Source organism: Epinephelus lanceolatus, chromosome 9, assembly GCF_041903045.1.
Source record: "Epinephelus lanceolatus isolate andai-2023 chromosome 9, ASM4190304v1, whole genome shotgun sequence".
Taxonomy (NCBI): Eukaryota; Metazoa; Chordata; class Actinopteri; order Perciformes; family Serranidae; genus Epinephelus; species Epinephelus lanceolatus.
Window position 1 is genome coordinate 17,425,015 of NC_135742.1, and position 24,551 is coordinate 17,449,565.

Genomic DNA, 24,551 nt, shown 5'->3' on the forward strand with positions numbered 1-24,551 from the left:
GAGATTACAGATAAACGGTGCCACTTTTAAGGGCAGTTCACCCAAATATGCATATATGTTTGCTCTTACCTGTAGCCCTGTTTATCAGTCTAGATTGTCTTGGTAGGAGTTGCCGAGTGTTATCAGACATAGAGATGTATGCCTTCTCTTGAATTAAATGAAACTAGATGCCTCTTGACTTGTGGTGCTCAAAGCATATAGAAATACATTTAAAAAAACTCAACAACAATGCCTCTTTCCAGGAATCATGAGCTGGTTACTAAAGATAATCCACAGACCTTGTTGTGAGCAGTTTCATGTAGGAACTATTTTCTTTCTACCGAACTACACTGGCCAACCGTATCAAAAGGAAGCGTGCATCTATTTACATATAGCAAATACTTAAAAGCAAGTCACAAATTTACAGTTTTGATTGTTTTTAAAAAGACAAAGCCATTTTTTTTAAAACAGCTGGGCACTATAGTTTTTAACACATACACACAATTTAAACAGAAATAAATCAAGCACACACCTCTCTACTGTGATGAACTGCAAGATCAATTAAAGTTAGCCCACTTTGCATTAGTGTGATGAAACTCTCTACATGCAATTTAGACCACATCCACACGAAGACGGAACCGATTTTGTTTTTTAAAAGTTTTCCATAAACACAGAATCTCTCAAGATATGTGTACGTAAACATGAAGCTGCTGGAAATGCTGTAGTATAAATACAAGACCTGTAAGTGGCGCTGCAACGCTGCCACAAAGTACACCAAAAACAGAATAAGAAATGGAGCATGCACATAAAACTCGTGTGATGTAAACAAACACGAAGGAGAAGATGGCGGAAAATACAAATGCCAGAGGAGCCCGCTTTGTATGGACTGACAACGAGGTAGAGCTGCTACTTAGGGTCACGCTTGATTACAAAACTACAACACTGCAGTCAGCCATTGTTGTTGTGGCGCCTTTACGCCTAGTGCATGCGGGTTAAGGAAGAGGTGGGATTATTATCATCGCTTCAGAAAAGAGGCGTCCTGTGTTGTAAATAGGGAAACGCGAAGGTGGTTATCTTAAGATTTTTTCACTCTGGGACCTGGTTTTCAAAAGTTGGCGTATTTGGGTTCCGTGTTTACTAAAGGTCTATACAATAAAAAACCTTTGCGGATACACCTAATCTCATCTCTGTGTGGACATGGCCTTATTCTCTAGTAAAAGAAATGTTGAGACTTCCTAAATAAATAAAGCCACAGTTATGCTCTCCGGAAGGACAAAAGCTGATGTAGAATCATGACCAGGAAAGGTTTGGATCAAGCGGCAACCTCCAAGGCTGAAAAGTGGAGCCAATGCGAAGTGTCAAAAACTGCAGTTCCTCTAATGGCCACTTGGGGCTGGCTCCAAAACAGTCAATCCCCATAGACCTCCATGTTAAAATGCCCAACTTAACGGCAGAAATAAACGTGTTTACAGCCTGGGACAAAAAATGGTTTGGGTCTCTATAGCACTTTTCAATTTTTATACAACTCACCCATTTACATCTTATTAAGGCCCGAAGTTATGCTTTTTTTTTTTCTTTTTTTTTTTATAAAAGGTGGGGCTGCTTGAGTGACAGGCTGTCTGCAAGGTGTAGCAGAGCACTGAGTCAGATCCACCCCTCGCTCGTCCTTGGCTAAGATGGTCGCTTCTGGCTCCAAAAAAACAAGATGGCGACAGCTGTAGGATGTGTTAAGCAGCAGGACAATTAACACCAGTGCACGTTTATGGTCACGAAGAACAGTTGATAAAGCCAAAATATAACCACAGTAAGCCATTCAGTTTTTAAAACTTTTTTATTGTTTTTAAATTTTTTTGCTCATTTTTTAAATTATTTATATTATCTACAAAGTAAAAGTTTTAACTTAAAAGTTACATAAGGGTCAGGTGAGAAGTGGGATCTGATCACCTCAGCCATTATAATTTCATAAATAATGTTTCTCCTGTCCTCTTGGCTGCCAAAAACATGTTTATTTCACAGGAAGCTTCTTGTCATGTTTCGTTTTTAGTTTGGTTAGAAACCTGTCATGTAGTCTGGAAACAAACGCAGCACATAGCAGCAGCAATAAACAGTAAGATTAATACTGTCTAACAGTTGGAAGATTTTTTTTTTCTTCAGAACAAGGTGCAGACAAAATACAAGTTCCAGTTGAATTTTCTTCTTCACTCTCACTGATTAGTTTCTCTCATTCTCTCTTTCATTTGGCAAGCTGACTCAAGTTGCAATTTGGGACCCCTGAAAGTGTGTGTGGGTGCTTTGTTTGTGTGTGTGTCCGTGTGTGTGTGTGTGTTTGCATATGTGTGTGTGTGTGTGTGTGTGTGTGTGTGTGAACAGGGGCTGGATAGGAGCAGTCTTGCCTGTTAAAACTCTCTAGCTCGTTAAAACATGTCACTGCATCAACCTGTTAACATTCTCTTATTGCCTAGTCTGGGAGGGAGAAAGGAAGGGAGGAGAGGAGGGAAGGAGGGAGGGAAGAGAAAAGCTGATGTGAAGCATGTCTGGTGAGGATGAGGAAAGAGAGGAGAGGGAGGGCTCTCATTCTCTTCATCGCCTGGTTATGAAGGCTCTGGTTGAGAAGCGCGACGCAGAGCGGGTCCCTCGGCTCGCTGGCGCCCTCTATCTACAGCTGCTGCTGATGATGAGGTTGCACTGCAGAGACAGGACAAAATGGGGGAAATGTAAAGTTCATGGATTTAGAAAATGTCTACAATCACAGTAAAGGGTTAGCTCTCAAATTAAGTATTGGGGCCATTCACTTTAAGGGACAGGTTCTCTTTTTTTTTACTGTAATCATTCCTCCTGATCATACCTTGTAATCATCTCTTATTTTTGCATCTTATTTATGTATTTTTTTTTTTCATTTACTTAAATTTCCACTGCTTCATGAGCCTATTTCTTTTATCCACATTTAATTCCGTTATATATATTTCTTTATTTTGCACTTGCACCTCCATTTGTTTATGTATGGGTTCTTTTTCCTCTATTTATGTCATTGGTGTATTTTTCGGTAAATTTTTTAATCTGGAAAGCACATTGAGCTTAAGGAGAAATGTCAGTACTTTGGACCTGGACCCTTTTTTCTCACGTTAATGTGTCTAAGTGACTGATGAAGACAACAAACTTTGAAACTGGTGCAGTATTGAAAGGGTTGCTGCGGCGAAACAGGCTGCAATGTGATTCCTGTGAGCAACTGTGAATTATAAATTTACATCCAATAAAAGTGCTTGTTTCTGCCACTGACCGGATCAGTTTGATAAAAGAAGTGTCTGACAACATTACAGAAAGGACCCAATCGTATGAACCCTCCAGAACCTCCAGGTCTTCTAGTACTTGCCTTTTAATCATCCCCAAAGTTAGAACAAAGACCAGAGGGCTGCAGAGAGTGTTGACGCTTTTAAAAGCAAACTGAAGACCTACCTTTTTAGTCTGGCTTTTTATTCTTTCTTTTTTTTAATTACTATTATTATTATTATTTTTTGTATTAACTATCATTGTGTATTTATTTATTTAATCTGTTTTTTTTAGCTGGCATATTCTTGTGTTTCATTACTTTTTTTTTTACCTTAATTTTTTACTTATTCATTGACTGCCTCTGGTGTCTCCCCACTTAAGCGTGACTCTTAAGTTCCTGTTTTTTATGAGTGCTGTTATGATTTTAGTCTTTACCATTACGGTCTTCTTTTATTGTATAACACTTTTTGTTGCATTGTTTGTATGAAAAGTGCTACATAAATACAGTCTGATTGACTGATTGACTGATACAGAGAAATGAAACATATTTCCCTACCTTATCCTGATTTGGTCTGTTTGTTACTGTGACCAACAAGAAGTCTCGTTAGGAAATCGCAATGACCTTTTCAGTCTCTTGATCAGCTTAATATTCAGCCATGACACTGAAAATCTTTTAGACAACACTAAGAGACACTTTCTGTACTCCAACACAACAAACTCTCCCCAGCATTCCTCTCTCCAACTTCCACTAACGTTTCCACAGTTGGTTTTCCTGCAACAAGTCGCCTCAGACAAGAACAAGACTTCTCCTTGAGTGAGACTTGGTCACAATAACAAACACACCAGCAATAGGTAAGGAAAAGCATTTCATGTCTCTGTAGGGTCCTTTCTGTGTTGTTGTCAGACACAAATAACAATCTGAGCCTGTCGGTGGTAAAAACAAGCTTTTACAACTTTCATTGGACGTAGACTGACAGGGCACAATTGCTCCTAAAGATTATATTGCAGCCTGTTTCACTGCTGTGGCTCTGTCAATACTGGACCAATATCAAAAACAGTAGTCTCCATTAGTCACTTAGAAACAAAAATATGGGAAAATAGGGTCCAGGTTGAAAATACCAAAGCTTCTTCTACACTTGACAAGTGCTTTATGAATAACATTATTGTTATAATTACCACTAGTCTTTAAGAGATCTGTTCCTAACAGGCAAAACAGTCCTTGTTCTATGCAAAGGTTAATGTTTGAAGATAATATACTGTAAGGCAAAGTTGATGCATTTTAGGACAAAATTCTCTCTTTTTGTTACTTCAACACCACCTAGAGAAACAAAGAGGGAATTTCACACTATAAATACAAACTTTGGACTATGGGTAGGGACAGACTGCAAGAGGAGAGTCCACCCACTGATTGGTTCTCTGCCACGGCTTCACCTCTAGATAATATCTTGTCAAGAAATACTTCCAGCACAAATGAGCCTTTTTTCAGTCTGTTCCTGTGGTGGATGTGATTGTTAGATCCACCATCAGAGCCAGTTCGCCATCTGGAGTCACAACAGACTTATAAATTGTGGCGGATCAGCATGGACAACAAATATTCTTGTTAGAGGGACTGTCACGATTTAACTAATTGAAGCAGTCTATCTTTATTACATTTGAGTAACTGTGTCCAAATTGAAATACAGTGGAAACCTCTCAGTGATCATATCTGCCCAGGTCAAACTGATCACAGTAAGCAGTTTTTCATGCAGATGACCAAAATTGACATTTGTATATTTATTTCATTTCAAGAATGCAAGAATAGCAGAATTGCAAACATGTCATCCTCAAATGGTGCACACTATTAAAAAGAAAAACTTTAACATAAGGGCAATGATGGGTATCACATGACCAAGTATTAACAACCTACTTAATGAGGGCTGTTTCACCCACAGGTGCTTTCCTAATGCATATGTTTTCTGTCTCCATCACTAGCAGCCATGACTGTTTCTCGTAGTGTGAGCAGACGACACACAGTAGCCTGAGGAACATAAGGTTTGCTGCTGCATCACACCGCTGGCTTGTTTTGGCAGTTTGTCATAAGCTATGAGGAGACTACATGGTGTCGGAATAAAAGGAAAAACGAGTTCCCAAATGCACCTGAACGCCCCCTTAAGTTGGTACAACAACTCGGAAAGTTTGCGAAAATTTTACTACAGGATTAAACCGAGTTGATGTCATATTACACAGAAACATGGTGGACAGAATGTTGGTTGATGTTAAGAAACTTTTTATTAATTCACATACTGCATATTGATTTGATAAAACATAATTTGTAATATGGTATTAGGTTGTCACATTTAGTGGCTGTCTACATGAGTGACCAAAATTAGTTAGAAAAGTTATTTATTAGCATTTCCCCTGATGACAAAGGTAAATGAAAATACTTCAGCAGCTTCAGGGAATGTAAGCTCCTGGTGTAATGAGTCTGAGACAAAATCACTTTGTAATATAAAACGTCAAGCTGTTTCACCATACCAATACAACATATGTTCTTTGTAGCTTCCATGTTGTTTCCACATTACGACTTAAAAGCTCATTAGCACACGCAAGTCTAGAGAACAACTTCCAAAATTGGGAAATGGGACCATCCGAGGAGCACGTGAATGCAGCATATGTTTTTATTGAGAGAAAATGACTCTTTTTCCCCTCAGAATTTCAATGAGCATGTTTTTTTTTCCAGATGTTGTCAGTTATGAAAAGACTAGATCAATACGGTTAATGACTATAAATGAATCATTCAAACAGCATTTGTGTAGGGATGATTCTGCCCTAAACTTTTTTACCATATAAGCGGTTTCCACTGTAATTCGATTTTCACGATATAAATATTGACATTGGTCAAAAACGAATATTTTAATCTACTAAGTCATCCAGCCACATTAAAGTCTGAAAAGCGACTTCCAAAATTGGGAAATGGGACCATCCGAGGTGCATGTGAAGGCAGCATGTTTTTATTGATATAAAATGACACGATTTCAGTGAGCATGTTTTTTTTCCTGTGTGTAATCAGTTATGAAAAGACCCACAATTAACACTGCTACTGCTACAGCATTTGTATAGGGATGATTCTGTCCCAAACTTTTTGAACAATATAGGTGATTTTCACCATAATTCGATTTTCACAATCTTTTACATTAGTAAAAAACAAATATTCTAATTCATTAAGTCATCCTGTCCCATAAAAGGTTAATTACTCATATGCCAAAGTGTGCACATACAGTGGGGCAAAAAAGTATTTAGTCAGCCACTGATTTTGCAAGTTCTCCTACTTAGAAAGATGAGAGAGGTCTGTAATTTTCATCAGAGGTACACTTCAACTATGAGAGACAAAATGAGAAAAAAAATCCAGGAAATCACATTGTAGGATTTTTAAAGAATTTATTTGTAAATTATGGTGGAAAATAAGTATTTGGTCAATAACAAAAGTTCAACTCAATACTTTGTAACATAACCTTTGTTGGCAATGACAGAGGTCAAACGTTTCCTGTAAGTCTTCACCAGGTTTGCACACACTGTAGCTGGTATTTTGGCCCATTCCTCCATGCAGATCTCCTCTAGAGCAGTGATGTTTTGGGGCAGTCGCTGGGCAACACAGACTTTCAACTCCCTCCACAAATTTTCTATGGGGTTGAGGTCTGGAGACTGGCTAGGCCACTCCAGGACCTTGAAATTCTTTTTGCGGAGCCACTCCTTCGTTGCCCGAGCGGTGTGTTTGGGATCATTGTCATGCTGGAAGACCCAGCCACGTTCCATCTTCAATGCTCTCACTGATGGAAGGAGGTTTTGGCCTAAAATCTCACGATACATGGCCCTGTTCATTCTTCCCTTAACACGGATCAGTCGTCCTGTCCCCTTTGCAGAAAAACAGCCCCAAAGCATGATGTTTCCACCCCCATGCTTCACAGTAGGTATGGTGTTCTTGGGATGCAACTCAGCATTCTTCTTCCTCCAAACACGACGAGTTGAGTTTTTACCAAAAAGTTCTATTTTGGTTTCATCTGACCACATGATATTCTCCCAATCCTCTTCTGGATCATCCATGTGCTCTCTGGCAAACTTCAGACGGGCCTGGATATGTACTGGCTTAAGCAGAGGGACACGCCTGGCGCTGCAGGATTTGAGTCCCTCTCGGCGTAGTGTGTTACTGATGGTAGCCTTTGTTACTTTGGTCCCAGCTCTCTGCAGGTCATTCATCAGGTCCCCCCGTGTAGTTCTGGGATTTTTGCTCACCGTTCTCATGATCATTTTGACCCCACGGGATGAGATCTTGCGTGGGGCCCCAGATCGAGGGAGATTATCAATGGTCTTGTATGTCTTCCATTTTCTTACAATTGCTCCCACAGTTGATTTATTCACACCAACCTGCTTGCCTATTGTAGATTCACTCTTCCCAGCCTGGTGCAGGTCTACAATTTTATTCCTGGTGTCCTTCGACAGCTCTTTGGTCTTGGCCATGGTTGAGTTTGGAGTCTGACTGTTTGAGGCTGTGGACAGGTGTCTTTTATACAGATAACGAGTTCAAACAGGTGCCATTAATACAGGTAACGAGTGGAGGACAGAAGAGCTTCTTAAAGAAGAAGTTACAGGTCTGTGAGAGCCAGAAATCTTGCTTGTTTGTGGGTGACCAAATACTTATTTTCCACCATAATTTACAAATAAATTCTTTAAAAATCCTACAATGTGATTTCCTGGATTTTTTTTTCTCATTTTGTCTCTCATAGTTGAAGTGTACCTCTGATGAAAATTACAGACCTCTCTCATCTTTGTAAGTAGGAGAACTTGCAAAATCAGTGGCTGACTAAATACTTTTTTGCCCCACTGTACATGAGTATAAACAACAGCTAGCGAAGGTGCAACGACATGCTCATCATGCAGATCTTCTGACTGTAGAGGGGAAAAAATAATGTATATTTGCCTGACTCCACCTTGCAGGAGTGTGAAAGTCAAGAAAACAAACATACCTTGTGGATGTGCCAGGTAGGAGAAATGTGTGGTGGAGGAAACAGGTATGGGGTTGAGGGCAGTCTGGGGCATGGGAGGCTGCGGACCCCCAGGAGGACCCTGGGTAGCCATTAACATCATTGTGGGGTGGGTCTGCGCCGGGTGGTGAGACTGCACTATACCAGACTGCATATGGGCCTGTGTGTGAGAGAAAGTGTGTGTGAGTGGAACAGCGAGAGCAAAAGTGTGACAGAAAGTGAGAATGACAGCGAGAGACCAACAGAAGGACAAGAGACAAGTCAATGAAACAGACGAGCATCAAGGCCGCAACGTTCACAGCTCCTGCCTGTGTGTTACTGACAGCAGCAGCATGAATGGAGACTCTGTGGTGATGACTGGGGGACAATGTCTGGTTGTGGCGGATGAAATAAAGCATGAAGTACAGCATGAAGTACAGCACCCCCTTTGGCAAACACAAATAATCAATAATCCCTGTTTAAACCAACTGACTGTAAAACTTACCTTAAACTCTGTCAGCCCATTAAATACAATAAAAGCAAGTTTGCAGGCATTCGGCTAATTTATAACCACGGACAAAAAAGATGCGCTGCTGAAAAGCTCTCTGGCTTCAGGTAATGACATAAATATACGGTCGGAAATGTTTTCTGCCAACAAGTGCACAAAGGAATAGATAAACGTTCTGAAGAATTCACTTTTTTCCCTTTCTTTTGCAGAGTGAGATAATACCTATATTAGTTTCATGTTTGTGCATTTCAAGTATGCAGCAAAAGTCTGGCGTCACTTAACCTAGCTTAGCTTGGGAGCAGCGAGCCTTGCTCTCCCTGAAGGTTAAAAAATACACCTACCACATGCTCATGCTTTCACACCAGTAGCTCGGATGATTTGGTCCGGACCAGGGAGAAAAATCATACATTGTTGCATTTTGGTTCTGGTCTGCCTTCTGTTTACACTCACTTTTTACAAACAAACCAAGAGGGGTAAACATGAAGTTATACCAACTGACAGGTAACTTGCAGACTGTCATCCTGCATCATCAGGACCCACATGGGAAAATCAAATTGCGGTGACTGACACGTTTAGCAGCACTTAAATGCTTCTGATGTGTATATTTATGTTGTTTGGTGTTACAATGAGCTCACGGTGAAATAACTGATTCTTAGCATTATTAACAGGCTATTATAAGACCGCAAATCGATCACATATCATGGAAATGACTAACAGAGAAACAGGATGAAAAGCAGTCGAATTGTACAGTGATGATTCAGGGCTTATTTCTGTGGTATCACTCTCACACTTGTAAATGAACTTAATGAACTGACAAAGTACACTGAGTCAGATACAGTTATGGCAGTTTTAACAGCTTTGTAACCAGGGAGGGAAAATACCCTTGCTGATGTTTATAAATGTTACCATGGTTACACATATGCATAGATTACAGGCCTTAAAAAGATCACTTATAAGATTGTGGACAGATTTCATTGTCAGCAGATGATCTATTTATTAATAGTTTAGCTTTTGAATCATGCTAAAATCACTTATCTCCTATCATAAAATCCTGTACGGTTCATTTGCTTTCACACAACAAATGAACTGTACCAGAGATCATTTGTAACCGGACCAAGACCACCTCTTCCAGAAGGTCTTGGTCCAAACGTAGGGGGCAAACAAACTTGAGTTTGATTTACCAAACAGCACACGTGAGAAAGCACCCTAAACTTGACTCACTAACAAGTTGTATCTCATTTGTTTAATACAAACACAAACGGAAATGTAAAAAAAAAAAACACAATATGTGGTTTTTAAAGGCGTTAAGTGCTGGAGCTACTTTTATATTAGTTTATCAGTTTGCCCAGTGTTTTTGTGCAGAGTCCCTGACTGTAGCATGGGTTGCAAGATACAGTCGGCACGCTCAGGTTTTTGGTTTAAGTCTGTATTCACAACAAATTTGGCATTGTGGCCAAAAAGGCTGTCAAGAAATAGTTACACCATGTACTGTCAGCTTTATATTTCTGTCAGCGTATGGATCAAAGATACAACATGTTAGTACTTAGAAGTGAGCCAAGCTAATCACGTCCTGACTCAAGCCCAAAACTTAACACACAGACACAGAGACCAATAAACTTTAACATCTAACTCTCTTAACAAAGCAAATCCAAACAGGTCTTCCATAATGGTGAACTTCTTTAAGACAGAAAAGGGACAAACCTCCATGTTCACCCAAGAATTCAGCAGTAACTTTACTGTTTCAAAATGGATTTAACAGGTTGAACTGTCTTGTTTTCCATCAGTATTCCTCTTACAGCTAAAAACACTTATATCAACAACTAAAGAAAGGACACACATCCTTATCTAAACCTGTTCACACTGCCAACATATCCGCTGCACTCAGAGCGTTATCGACTCCCAAATATGACCCATTCAAAAACTTAAACACCTGCTGGACCTGATCCCAGAGGTACCTCACTCCCACATGTTAAATCCCCCACAGGAAACACTGCCAATCTGATTATACTTGGCTGGAGCCGCTGTGGTTGTCCAGCAGGCTGATAGCAGGTTGTGACCTACCTGCTGCACGTGTGCCATGTGGTTGTGGTTGTAGCCGTGCTGCACCTGCTGTGGGTGGATATAGACCGTCTGCTGGGCAGAGGGGAACGATGCCTGGGGAGACTGAGGGTTGGGCCCCGGGGTCATGGAGGGGGGAGTAGGGGCCAAGGCAGAATACATCTGCTGCTGCGGGGCCTGGTTGGCCAGGTGGAGGGCCTGGGCTGCTGCTGCCGCTATGACACACAAATACACACTTACAGAAACACAATACTATGTTACACAGTCGTGCTCGATTTGAAGCAAGGCAGGAAACCTCACCTGCTGCTGCCTGTTGGTGCTGTTGGTGCTGGACTGGGCTGGCAGCTGGGTGGTTAGGAGGACCTCCATGTTGTGGGGGACCACCCTGCTGGCCTTGGCCTGTAGGCGTGGCAGAAGGCTGGGGGTGCTGTGGGTGAGGGTGCAAGGTGGCGCTGGGGTGGGGGTACTGCTGAGGCATTGGCCCTGGAGACACTGTGAAACAGCAGTCCGTGTAAGTAAACTTGAAAGGTATTAAAACAATAAACAAAACACTGCCTGCACATTCTGCTCCGCTGCATGTGAACATACAAAAGCAGTGTGCTGACGTACCATACATGGTGTGTGTCTGCTCTGGGTACTGTGTAGTTGAGGAAGAAACGAGGGTGGGTTGGCCGTGCGTGGGAGGCGCCATCATCCTGGCACTGCCCTGCATTACCGGACTGAACACATGCTGCGCCTGGAGGACACACAAGGACAGACAGAAGACTGACAACATCAGCATTAGAGCCAGCGTGTGTGTAACACAAGTCTTTACATGAAGTTTCATCCTTGCCTGTGGCTGGATACTAGGGATGCTAATTAGAATGTTTAATGTGACGGACAGCTGACCTTCGTTTAACCATCAGTAAACGTTAACTGACTGTTTGTTTGAGTGTGTGTGCACAAGGTTTGGGCTTAGCATGACTTTTCCTGTTTTTTGTTTTTTAACATTTTAAAGTGGGTAAATATTAGCGTATTGCTTCGCTCAGCACCTCAACACCTCTGACACACCTCCTCTGTGTTTAGTCGTCTCTCGGAGGAGTATATTATATTTAATATATATTTTTAATTGTCAAACTGAGTATTAATTGGTCAAGATTCTTACTGTTGGTTAATTAATTATCAATGTCCCTAACCTCAGTGGTACAGACTATATCATAGCATCAGGCATCAAATATTCAAAACATTAAAGCACCAAAAACTGGCATCGGGCACCTATTTTGATCAGATATTTCCTAAATATAATTAAAATTTAACCAATTTTAGACAGTATTTTATTAAAGCAAAGTTCCTGTGTGGCTGTTTGTGTTAAAAACCATACACAACATTTAAGGAGTTTGACTTCTTTTGCTTAATAAAAATGAACATGCATACATTTCTCAAACTAGTGATATTAATACCTCATTAAGTTGTTTTCAGCTTGATTTTAATCTCTTTCACTCGTCCTCTTTAATTATCTCATCTTTTTTTCACTTAATTGTATAGTCACTTTCATTAATGTTAACGGCAACAAAACTAAATTAAATTCCCATCCCTTATTAATATGTGGTCATTATATTTCCCCTTAAACACCCTGAAGCCAACCTCCTCACTGTCTCTTTGTTCCTGCACTTGTTCTGTCACAACTTGCTTTCAAAAAGGTAACAACACTCCACAAATCAGGCGCGATGAAACACTGGCATCCTGTCAAGCTGCTGGGTTGCAAGCATCTGTCAGACAAATGGCTGACTGGTGAACAGCTGGGAGAGATAAAGACCGCCAGCGCTAACTGACGGTACCAGAATAACTGTAATGGTTACATGTGGTTCTTAACAGCAGACCCACCTGGGCCGAGCACGGCTGAGTAAGCTGCTTAAGGTTGTGTTGTTCTGATGCAGTCGTACCTGTGATTGGTAATGTGTCATCTGCTGGACCAGCGGCTGACTGGTGAACTGCTGCGGGCTGCAGGTGAAGTACTGGGCAGAGTAGGCGGGGCTCGGTGCTACAATAGGGGGTCCTGCTGCCGTCGCTGGGTGCATCATGGTAGGTGTGCCTTGCGGGTGGTGCTGGTCTGACCTCTGCTGGGGCATGTTGGGTACTGGAGAGTCATGTATAGAGATTTCATGGGGAAGAAGTTTTGTTAACATAAATGAATCGGACAAAAACAGTAAATGGAGGCGTGAGAAAAGGTACTGCTGGTTTTGAGGCAAATTATTTACAGCACTGGCCTCAATATAAGACAACTGGTTATAGGATAGGCCTCTTTTTTTCCTAATCCATCTTTGGAAAAACCTTTCGAAGTCCAGTAACACTTGAACAGATGAGTCCTGATGAGTCTCTTTAATTGATCCATGTAATAAATCACACATTCACGTAGCTCATCCAATCTAAATGCAACTATTTCTTTATTTAATTTAACAGCGTTTGCACTTACATTAACATCAGTTACTTAAACTTTTTGTATCAAATTCTTGTACTTGTGTGTGCACTGCAGGTCGGTCCACTGTTGGTGCAGTATTTCTTTCTCACGCCTGTGTTTTATGACACACGCTGTATATGTTTTTATTGTGGATGTTCAATGCTGTGCTCACTCTGCAAATCAATTTCCCTCTGGGACAATAAAGTTTTTCAAATAATCAACCAATCAAGCAGTCAGGCTCAAGAAAATGGCTGGAATAATTTCCTCAGGCAGTCAGCAGTTTTCAGCTCATCATTATGAGTCAGTTAATGGTAATTCCTGACTGCTTCACAGACAATTCTGCTTCTGCAGTAAATACATCAGGAGATGCTTTCTACTTGTTTTCACTCATCAGGAATATGTTTTTTTTTAATATGGCGAGAAGACGTGGTGATCAAGCCATCAGGTCGTTCGCTAGATTAAAAAAAATGATGTTCCTGAACACTTCTAGGGCCGTATAACTCTAAAACGAAACACAAAACAGACGTGAAGAAACTCACTACCTGAACAACAGTCTGGCTACAAATAATAACTAGAATGTAACTCTTCGTCAAGGCCTCACTTGGTAACTGTTATAAAATAAAACAAAATCATGCTGTCCGCCTCCTTGTAGTGCCCCTAACAGCATTTGCTAGAATCAAGCGTGGCTCAGGAAAAATAACCAATCAGAGCCAAGGAGTCTATAATGCAGCTGTCAATCATGTCAGTCACGGCTCATGAACTGCAGTCAGCCTGTCAAACTAGGCAGTGCTGATCAAATATGAATCAAGATTCTGTTCCAGTGTCCTGTTTAACTGTAAAATGAGAGGGTCTGCTCTCGTGGGTGGATGGATTCATTTTGGCTCAACTTTTTCAAACATGGCAGCATGACAGCTTAACAGTACACTGAAATATGTTTGTGACAAACCTGAGGAGAGAAATAGACAATGCAGTAACAGAATCTTGATTCAAATTTGATCAGTGCTGCTGAGTCTGACCGCAGTTCATGAGCAGTGACTGACGTGGCTGACAGCTGTGTTAGAGACTCCTCGGCTCTAATTATTTGTTTTCCTTCAGCTGCATTCAATTCTTGCAAATGCCATTAGAAGCATTACAGGGAGGAAGAACATAATTTTCACAGATTATCTGTCTCATGTATAGCTGTGTGCATATAGTAACAGTTTCAGCAAATATGACATTAAAGTTATTTTTATAAAAGTTACCAACTACAGCTTTAATGCAACGTAAGGATCGGTATTTGCTCAATTCAAAAGAGAAAATCAGCTGTTGTGAATGCGCAAAGATCCTATAATTAAATATGATTTGAAACATAATATCCTCCCAAAAAAGTCTAATATTTGGGCCAATATTGTAATTTTTACGACCAGCTTAAGCCTTAGAGAGAAAGTGAGATGGAGAGAGAAACAGGTGGAAAGAACATGAGAGAAAGCAGTGGTTATTCTCACCTTTACCTTGTCTGTAGGGTTTAGACTGGCTGACTGTCATATGAGGCATCTGAACCTGGTACATAGCTGGAGACTGGAGTGAGGAGGCAGATGAAGAAAACAAGTTTATACTCAAACTTCAGCAGCATTTCTAAAAGAATGAAAACTAGCCCTCAACTCAAAACAGGTGAACTTTTGCAAACTTGTGTGGGAATAATCTTACAACCCATCTGTGGGGCTGGACCCCAATTATTCAGCTTTTACACATACAAACACATTTGAAAAACACATATGCGCATGTGAGATTGTGGGAATTATCTCTTACCTGGGGCCACATGCATTTTCTATACCTGTCTATCATTGGCCAGAAAAAATGTGTTTTAAAACTATGACCCAAACACTGTTGTCATCTTCCATTTCTTTACTCTAACATTATACACCATGCAATTCTATTACAAACAGTACTGCAGCAAAAACAAAGAGGAACCAACTCCTATTAGCTTACAGCCATTTGTTTGGTAAACCGATGAAGCCAATAGAAATAAGATGAAGTTATAAGTCGATCTGTGATGACAGTTTAAAATGAATTGCAATAAAAAGTTGGCAAACCAACATCTGATGGCATTAATTCAACAAGCAAGCAAAACATCTCAGTACTGGTTGGGCTTTAAAAAAAACAAAACAAAAGGATTTAAAAAATTCACAAACCTTCCATATTATGCTTTTCTAATGGAGCGAGAGACAGAGGAGGAGGGGGAGAAAAGGAAAAAAGAACCACTCTTTAGTTGTTCACCCAAGTATTTTATGGCTTACACGTGTCTGATGTTGGATCACCAAGTTTTTCTTAAAGCAACACAGGAAAAATTAGAGAGATTTACAACTACAAATGTAAAAGCTTTCACCACATATATGCTAAAAACCTGCTAAGTGCTTTGAGTGCTTAAAAATATTCTTTTGACATCATATTGTACACAAATGTCATATATTTCCTCCTTTCTTTAAACATTTCTAAGCTTGTTATCCCAAATATTTACCTAAACATTTTTCAGCAAATAAAATTCAGACCAGTTGGAAGATGACAGGGAAAAGAAAAGTGATGATGATGGATGCACAAGTTCTGTATATTAAGGTGTACAAAGAACAAAATTACACAAAAATGTGAAAGGTAGCCTATTAAAACTGAACTAAAGAAAGAACGAGGGGGAAAATAACGATGGCATGTGTTAGACATTAATCAAAGCCAGAAAAGGAAAAGAAAAAGAGGACAAACATAAGCAGACATGCTGGGAGACCTCATGATGATGGTTGTTAGTTTCAGTGAACTTTGCATTTCATACTGATTCAATGTGACGCTCGGGGTGATCTGCTCTGAAAAGAAACAAACACATCTGTCTTGTGCACATTTCAGCATGCAGGTGTGTGTCTCACTTGCACTCCGGGGCTGACTGGTGTGAGCGGGTACATCTGGGGGAAGCAGACTGTCTGGCCGTAGACAGTCGGGGGCTGCTGGACCACGATGGAGGGGCTGGGCTGGCCCTGAGGCCGGGGAGGCGTTGGGGTGTTAGCTGGTTTGGGCTGATGACAGAGCATATAAACAGAGAGAGAAGATGAGTTTACCAACAGTCTCAGTTTGTGGTATTTAAAGTGTGTAGTCTGGCAGCAGCAGAGCATACTGACCTGTGTATTGAACCTGGGTTTGAACTCATTGGCATTTGGGTTTAAAGTTGATTTTCTCACTTGACTGCAAGAGGAAAATAAACAGTGAAGACATTAACATTTAAAGGATCAGTCTGGAATATTTATTATGTGTTTCTTTAAAGACTCAGTTTCTAAAAACAGCCCGGCACTGTAGTTTTAAGCAAAAGAGGAGTAAATGGTGCATTTGTTGGGGACGACTTTTAAGCAGTGGACAGATACACATTTGATGCACTAGTGAGTATTTCGAGCAGCAGGACAGTGGTGTATGTGGGATTTCAAAAGTAAAAGGAAAAATACATTGACCCGTTTTAATTTAGTATCTCTGTGTCTGAGTGATCATTCATCTCAGTATATGGCAAATAGATGTAAAAAAAATCTGTATCAAAGAATTTTTACATCACAATTTCTGTCTTTTCTCCTCCAATCAAACAAGACTGAGTTTCAAGCAAGCCACACCGGTCATATAATACTACACTTCACCATTTGTGGGTCATAGTAGCAAACAGAGCAATATGGCGAGAGATAGGAAGAGATGTGTGTTTGGATATCTGTGAGCAAAACCTTTGTTTTAATCTCTAAATCAATGTGGCGAAGGTCTGATTCATTCATCTCTCCCTCGTCCTCCTCCTGATCTAACAGCAGGGAGGCGTCCAGCCCTGACAAAATAGTTTATTTTAACAGAAATGGTGGTGTGTTTAACACCCGGTTGTGATGCACAAGCACACTGCCTTTTAACACGGGTTTATTTACACGTCCCTGCTTATTTGGTAACACCTCTGACACACCGACCACACATGAGAAAACATGCGTCAAAGCCCACTGACACACCATTTCACACAGAAACCGTAGCAAAATGATGAACACCATTTTCAGACTGAACATGTCCAAAGTGAGGGCGGTGTGTTTGAGGCCAACAGTTAGTACACGTGTCTTTTTAGTGATCCAATCAAATGCAAAGGATTTGATTTCATCCCTCTTGTAACTGTACACTGGTCAAATATTCCGTTTCACTGTGAACTACGTCACAGTGCTGAGGCTAAAGACGCTCTAACTTCCATTTCACTGGGACTTTAATAAACTACAGTGCCCACATTCATGGTGAAAAACATGTAACCCAGTGCAACAGTGTAGCACACTGTTGTGTTTTTGACTGAAATGGAATAAAATATATCAGTAATAATTCCAGATTTTTAAAACGTGTACAGTCTCCCCTCTCAATCATACTGTCTCTTCCACTCACTCTTGTACTGCCTCCTTTTTCTCCTCCTTCTCTTCATGCTTGGGTCCGCTGAATGAGGACGTTGCTGTCGTCTGAACTCCCTGTGATGTCACATCCAGCCCTGCCCTCTTCTGGTCGGGGGCTGAGGGAGACGGGGACAGTGCAGCGGGGCTGCCAGGCTTACTGGTGTTCGTGGTGGAGGTGGTCGATGAAGCAGGGGCACCACCGGGGGTGCCAGCAGATATCACTACAACGCCATCTTCAGTGCCCTCCCGCCCCACTGTGGAGGCTTTGTCCAGGGGAAGGTCTTTCGGCTTGTCTGCTGTGTCTCTGGGAGGCTTGGTCATCATCTGGTCAAAGGCAGGGTCTGGGTTTGAACTAGACTGCAACTGGAAGATGAAAAAGTTAGGGGAGGCCTCAAAAACATCAGGCTAGTTGTGTCAGATTTTCTTATCCGTACAAATGAAAGAGATACTTACCCTAAAATCGACACTAAATTTCTTTAAATTATCTATTTGTTTTCTGTGGTCTGGTGCCATAGAAGGGGGTCCTGTGAGGTGAGTGAAGAGAGAGATCCATGATTAGTGTCCTAGTCATTACCACACGGATTCAGCAAATACTGTTGCCAGTGTATACTGTACCTTTACAGACTGGTCTGGTGATACTAGGTGAGCTGTCCAAGGGCTTGATGTTCTCCTTGTTTGCCGTGGGGGATGTCTGTCTTGTCTCCTGGACACGACACTCTTTTGCTAAGAAAAATAGAAAAATAGTCTGGTGTCTCCCAGCATAAAAGCAAAGCAAGGATTTGTAAAAAAGTTCCTCTGATAGAACATAAAATCCAAGTACACAGACATTACTATTTCATATTAAACTTAGCATTCCTCATTCCCTCAATCAATCACAGTGAAATGAGGGTTAACTTTAACCCTACCGTCTCCTGCAGAAGAGGCAACCATGTTGGGGGCGGGGCTAGCAGCAGTAGGAGAGGAAGCTGATGTTGCTGTGGCAACAGTATCCACAGGAGCTGCTCCTGTCTGGGGTGCTGGGAGGGCAGAAGAGCCAGTGGAGGCTCCACCCATACTGTTCTGCCGGGGGGAGCGAGGTCTGTGAGCTGAGGAGGGGAAGAGGAAATTTTGGTGTTCAACAACCACATTCACAAATCTTGATTTACTGGCAAATATTACTGGATAGGCAGTGAAAGGGTTAGGCCCCCATCAGACAGAGCACTCTTGCATCTTGCTGCATCTTCTTTTTATTGGTGCTAGGCAAACACCGAATCAACTGCCCTTACCTTACCTGCTATAGAGACCCAGATCTGTACCATAAATCTGCATAATATATATACAGGCAGAGGGCACTTGGGGATTGGATACAAGGAAATCTGGACATAATCTGCTACCAATCATCAGACCTAATTACAAAACATTACAAAGACCTCAAGCTGTTAAAACATGCTCAGTCTGATCTAGGCCTTAGGGTGTCACCCAGGTTTGCACTCATCATACTATAAACAGCGCTTTATTAAAACATGGCAGAGAACACTGATGCAATGCAAGGCCTTTCATAACATGCTACCCCATAATTTATTCTCTCCTTTGCAGATACATTCCACTGCATGATATCTCCGTGAAGCAGAAATGTTCATGTGGTTGGAAATTTATCACAATAAAAACACACAAAGAGTAAAGAGATAAAAAGAAAAAGGAACTATTCTACCTCCACTAACCACCGAAGACCATGTCCCTCCAGAGGAGCTGCTCCTGGTTGGTGGAGTCACTGGAACCTCTCCTGGGGCATTGTGGGAAATTAAGTCCACTCCTGGAGGGACTCCAGTGGTCCGGCAGGGTGGCACTCTGTGAGCACGAGGCGTCCTTTGGGATTTTGGAGACATCCTGGGTGGGCCTGCAGATGGAGAAAGACAGATGAAAACAGACGGAGCTCCATTAACAGACAGTTTAGGTAAACACACTGAACAGCTTGTGTCTCCTACCATCCTGCTGTGAAGGTTTCTCTTTAAAACTCATCTCTGTCCCATAAAACCTTTAAAATAAACCCAAACCTCTGCACACATTACATCTTAACCTAAAGTTTAAATGCCACATCACACAGTAATGTTATTTAGTGACATGCATGTTAGTGGGGAAAAATGATGACCCTGTAAAGTGATCAAACAACACACCACACTTTTCAAACCACAGCCAAGTGAAGTGAGAGATGAGAGATGGGGAGACAGAGGAAAAAAAGGTGAGGTGGAAACCCGTATTTAAAGAATTCACTGTTTAGCAGAGTTTGTGCGGTTATAAGAGCTGTGTGTCTCATGGGTGACAGCCCAGTGCAAAACTGATCTTTGGCTAGTTGAATATTTTGCTGTTTCACTGTAAACACATGGTACAAGTATGAACACATTCCCTACACATGAAAATGTCACTCTTAAGCACTATATGTGAGGACCAACTGAGTAAGTTGTTTTAAATAGTGTACCCTCTTTTAAAAAAAGGGCCAATTCAAACTTCTATGTGCATCTTTTCCATGATTCAATCACACTGTTGCATAGCTTTGTATTTTTAACAAAATAAAATGCAATAATCAGGCCTTTGAGATATAAAATTTGGTTTTAATTCCTAAGTAGCTACAACATTTCTAACTAGTTAAAATATTATTCTATTGGGGCGTCGGTGGCTTAGTGGTAGAGCAGGCGCCCTATGTACAAGGCTGTTGCCACAGCGGCCCGGGTTCAACTCCAGCCTGTGGCCCTTTGCTGCATGTCGCTCCCTCTCTCTCTCCCCCTTTCACACTTCACTATCCTATCAATTAAAGGCAAAAAATGCCCATAAAAATATCTTTAAAAAAAAAAAAAATTCTATCTGTTCAGATCTTCCACTGAACTACTCTATCAGAAAACATTTTGAGAAACTGTTTTTTTAACTCTTGCTAGACAGAAGCACAGCACACATCGTGATGCACCCACATGCCAAGGTGAAACTGCCTGATGCACTGACAAAGGATCAGCTAAGTGGCTTACCAAATCCTCACAATTTCCACTTGTATAGAAATTGCAAATCTGACCCCAAATCAGTCTGAAGAAGCAACTTCACCTATTTATGTTGTTCCACACTAGACCTGGGCAAATTTATTTTTGAAAGTAGTTGCTTTATTGTAACTTTAAAGAAGCTTCTAACATCTGTCAATACAATTATTATAGGATATCATTTCCATAACTGAGCTCAATTCATCCACCTTCAACTCATGCCTTTGCCCAGGTCTACTCCACTGATGTGGGTACCTTCTGAAGACATGCGTTTGGGCAGAGTGGAGGCTGGCGACGTGGGCCCATGGTGAGAAAAGGAGGATGAGGAGGAGGGATAGGAGGGGTGGGATGAATGAGAGGGAGGCCTGGAAGGTCGAGAGGGGGGTCTGGAGGGTGGCCTGGTGGGCGTGGTCGCCCGAGGAGGCAGGGAGGAAGGGCCAGACTGGTAACGAGAGGGGGGGCGGGAGGAAGGAGATGGACAGGGTGAGGGCCAATGGGATGAACCTAAAAGAGGGAAGGACAAATGATCAAGGATGACAAATGCCAGACAACAATCAGTTAAAAGGACAGTTTACACCAAAATCAGTAACACATATTTTTCCTCTTACCTGTAAAGCTATGTCTCAATCAAAAAATTGTTTCCGTATTAGTTGCTGAGTGTTGGAGATATCGACAGTCTGACTGCCTTCTTTCCAGTATAATGGAACTCTGCACAGTGATACAGTTGGCGGGTGTGGTTCGGTAGAAAGAAAATAGTTCCTTCTTGAAACTGCTCACAACAAGGTCTGTGAATTATCTTGAGTAACCAGGTCATGATTTCTGGAAAGACTCCAGACTTTCCAACACTCTGCAACTGACACCATAACAATCTAGACGGATAAATAGCACTAAAGGCAAGAATAAAAATATGTATTTTTGATTTTGAAGTGAACTGCCCATTAAAGCTGGAGAAACAAAAGTATAGCAGGAATATAAAGAAGGGGGATATTAATAAATATGAGAAAGAATGGCAAGGCAGAAATAAAATTATTCATCTGACACGAGTGAATGTATGATAAGTAAATGAATGAATTGACACCAACAACAAATATGAACATCCCAGAGAGTGATCACCGTCTTTACATCATCTGTTGTACATAGATTCCACAACAGATGTGACTGTAGCAAGTAACACCATAGGTTTGTGTGGGATGTATTAATACACACCTCCGTTAACCACCCTCTGGTCGGCCCCAGAGCTGGGACTGTAGTCGTGAGGTCCTGGTCGAGGAGTTGAGGGTCCGCCTGAGCTCTGAGCCAGACGAGGTGAATTCTGACGTCCCGGTCCCCAGGACATCGCCTCCCTGTTCCTCTGACCTGGAGGAATGTACTTGTTCTCCCTGTACACACACAGACACAAACACACACACACAATGCCGGCAGATGGTTCAGTTAAATATATCCAAGACAATAGTCAAGATAATAAAGGGGAGGAATTAATTCTACACTCTATTACATTCAACTAAGTGCTTCTCATCAGCCAAAATGAGCATGTTTTCTTTAATTACCAAGGAAGTATTTGTTCTGAGAACATCTGCTGTCTACTTAGTGAATTTGCTGGAACTACTTTGTCTCCCTTTAAGGCCCAAATATGGCTCTCAAGTCTGAGCCTTTCTACTGCAGAATCATGCTGTCCTCAAGCATTATGTACATACAGTGTAAGTGCTTGTGCTTTCATCCTTGATATTTAATGGTGAGAGCTCAAAGTCCTTCAATGATCATTCTGATTTGTGGTGCATGACATGCTAGAAGAAATATAGTATAGCCCATGCTGGTTCATAGATCCCACTCTCTGTAAAGCCTCTGTAAAATATCAGGCACTGGAAATCAAGTGCATATACACGTGTGTAGGATGCATCTTCTTGCAGGTCTTCCCTAATAAACACAGTACCTGTGGAGAAATCAGCACTCCCTGATAATAAATCATCCCTGATGATATTCACAGTCAGTTTTACTGCATGAACATGTTGCGACTTGTTTAAAATAAATAAAAGGAATATTTTATTGAATCATTTAAAACAATAAAACACAAATGACGCATGTTCCAGACCTACAGGCAACACAGTTTGCAAAAATTAACAATAAAACCGCTGATTTAAAGCTCCATGACTTTACAGTATGCACATTTAATAATAATAATGACAAGTATTACCAAAGTGCTATTACGAGACTGTAAATGTTGCAGTGTTTTGTTGTGCTGCTTCATTTTTAAAAGGAGCTGGCATTGCAGCACACATTAAGAGCCAATTACCAACAATGAGAAGAAATGAAATATGATAAGCACATGGTGGTTGTGAACACATTTGGCAATTACATAATTACAAGGACTGCGCTGACACACTCTCAGCAGCACAGGAAGTGTGTTTTGGCCCTAGGTTTGTATGTGTGTCCCGGTCTCACCTGCTAAGTGTGTGAGTCTCCCTTTCCCCTCGCACCACAGCAGTATATTTCTCCTCCTCAGAGCGTTCATCATTCTCGAGGGCCACGCGGGCCTTGTATGTGGCACTGGCCTCAATCTCCTCTGCAAGCTGTGCAGCACGCGCCTCCCTCTTGAGGAACTCTTCTGAGTTGTCCCGCTCCAGGGGGACCCTGGGAAACAAGCGCAGGTCAGACAAGGGCAGCGGGGTGACGGAATGACTAAAAAAGGCTTGAAATCAAGTTCTGACTTTTGTCATATGAGGTCACACTGATGCTGCCTTCGAATGGGGTCGTGTTTATTGTCTTCACAAGGAGAGTCCATATGAACACCCCCCTCTTGTTGTATTCACGACCTTGTAAGTGGAAATTTTCTGAGAGCTCTGAGTTCACAAGTTGTGACGTGTTTGCTGACATTTTCAGAAATGGTGGCGGTCATGGAAATTCATTTTTGGTGGATGGTAAGTTAATAGCATGCTAAATCGTTAGCTTCAGTGGCTTCCAGATGCCAACAGTAGCCTCCACGTTGCCATTGCCTAGCAGCGGTGTTCTCACAACTTCAAACCACTCAAACATCAAGAATGTCGTGTACACAACTTTCCATGATGTAACCACAAGCTCACTTACATTTGAAGGCAACAGCAAACAAGATTAAAAGAATAGGTTTAATGACATGTATGTAAGCTCTATGTAGATAAATACAAGAAAAGTGAACATATTCTGACAAAATAATACTGTTAACAATGTGATGTGTACAGGAAGAGACACATGAACATAGAGAAGCTTACGTATATGTGGACAAGCTGCTGTCGTATGTAGACAAGACTCCATACTTCTCCTCGTTATACTTGAACATGTCATTGGGGTCCCACCCGTTTGACTGATACAAAAAAAAAAAGAGAGAGAAGGCTTATTAACATGTTATCAACGCTGCAGATCAGATGACACAACCTCTGTGTACTTCATCTGTCAAAATATACAAGTTAACATATAGAGGCCTGTATAGATTCTTTACTGTGTTCACAAGTGAAGTATCAATGTGTCTGTTGTGTCTGTTTTCTTACCACATCTGTATCCAGAGACTCGAGGCTGTCAGAGTTGTGGGTCTCTCCTCCATCCCAGGGCTCTAGATCTTTCTCTTTGTGCTCGCCATTGATCTTACCGCTCACTGCTGCATCTGTGAAGTTGTCTGCGGCACACACAAAGAATACATATTTATGTACAGCAAAGACACACACACACATACACTCAAACACACACACCCACACACACTCAGAAGCTCATGATGGTATATAGTCACATGGCTGCACTCTCACTGTTTATGCAGGGTAGCACTCATGCCTCAAGAGCTTCTGCCACAAGCTCTCACAGCAAAGGTCTACATGGAGGTAGTGGTGGTTCACTAGGCACACCCACTCACAACCAGACATGGATCCAACTGGA

The 24,551-nt window shown here is 41.4% G+C and overlaps 1 protein-coding gene across 10 annotated transcripts in view; it reads right to left on the reverse strand.

Annotated features, from left to right (window-relative positions):
• Positions 1-1,791: 1,791 nt before the first annotated feature.
• atxn2 (ataxin 2) overlaps positions 1,792-24,551 on the reverse strand; it is a 31,533-nt gene continuing 8,773 nt past the window's right edge. For 2 of the 10 annotated variants that reach the window (XM_033619399.2, XM_033619396.2), the window contains 20 exons: positions 24,173-24,297; positions 23,897-23,988; positions 23,094-23,282; positions 21,861-22,033; positions 20,910-21,158; positions 19,343-19,528; positions 18,558-18,737; positions 18,268-18,375; positions 18,106-18,176; positions 17,648-18,015; positions 16,387-16,450; positions 16,138-16,284; positions 15,418-15,435; positions 14,731-14,803; positions 12,732-12,925; positions 11,419-11,545; positions 11,110-11,301; positions 10,813-11,024; positions 8,247-8,424; positions 1,792-2,664 (listed from right to left, as the gene is read on the reverse strand). In XM_033619399.2, coding sequence (XP_033475290.1) covers positions 2,636-2,664; positions 8,247-8,424; positions 10,813-11,024; positions 11,110-11,301; positions 11,419-11,545; positions 12,732-12,925; positions 14,731-14,803; positions 15,418-15,435; positions 16,138-16,284; positions 16,387-16,450; positions 17,648-18,015; positions 18,106-18,176; positions 18,268-18,375; positions 18,558-18,737; positions 19,343-19,528; positions 20,910-21,158; positions 21,861-22,033; positions 23,094-23,282; positions 23,897-23,988; positions 24,173-24,297 — 2,975 coding nt within the window. In that variant the 3' untranslated portion in view covers positions 1,792-2,635. The remainder of the gene's footprint in view (positions 2,665-8,246; positions 8,425-10,812; positions 11,025-11,109; positions 11,302-11,418; positions 11,546-12,731; positions 12,926-14,730; positions 14,804-15,417; positions 15,436-16,137; positions 16,285-16,386; positions 16,451-17,647; positions 18,016-18,105; positions 18,177-18,267; positions 18,376-18,557; positions 18,738-19,342; positions 19,529-20,909; positions 21,159-21,860; positions 22,034-23,093; positions 23,283-23,896; positions 23,989-24,172; positions 24,298-24,551) is intronic. The other 8 variants (XM_078170629.1, XM_033619403.2, XM_033619402.2 and 5 more) reach the window with 6 other exon arrangements.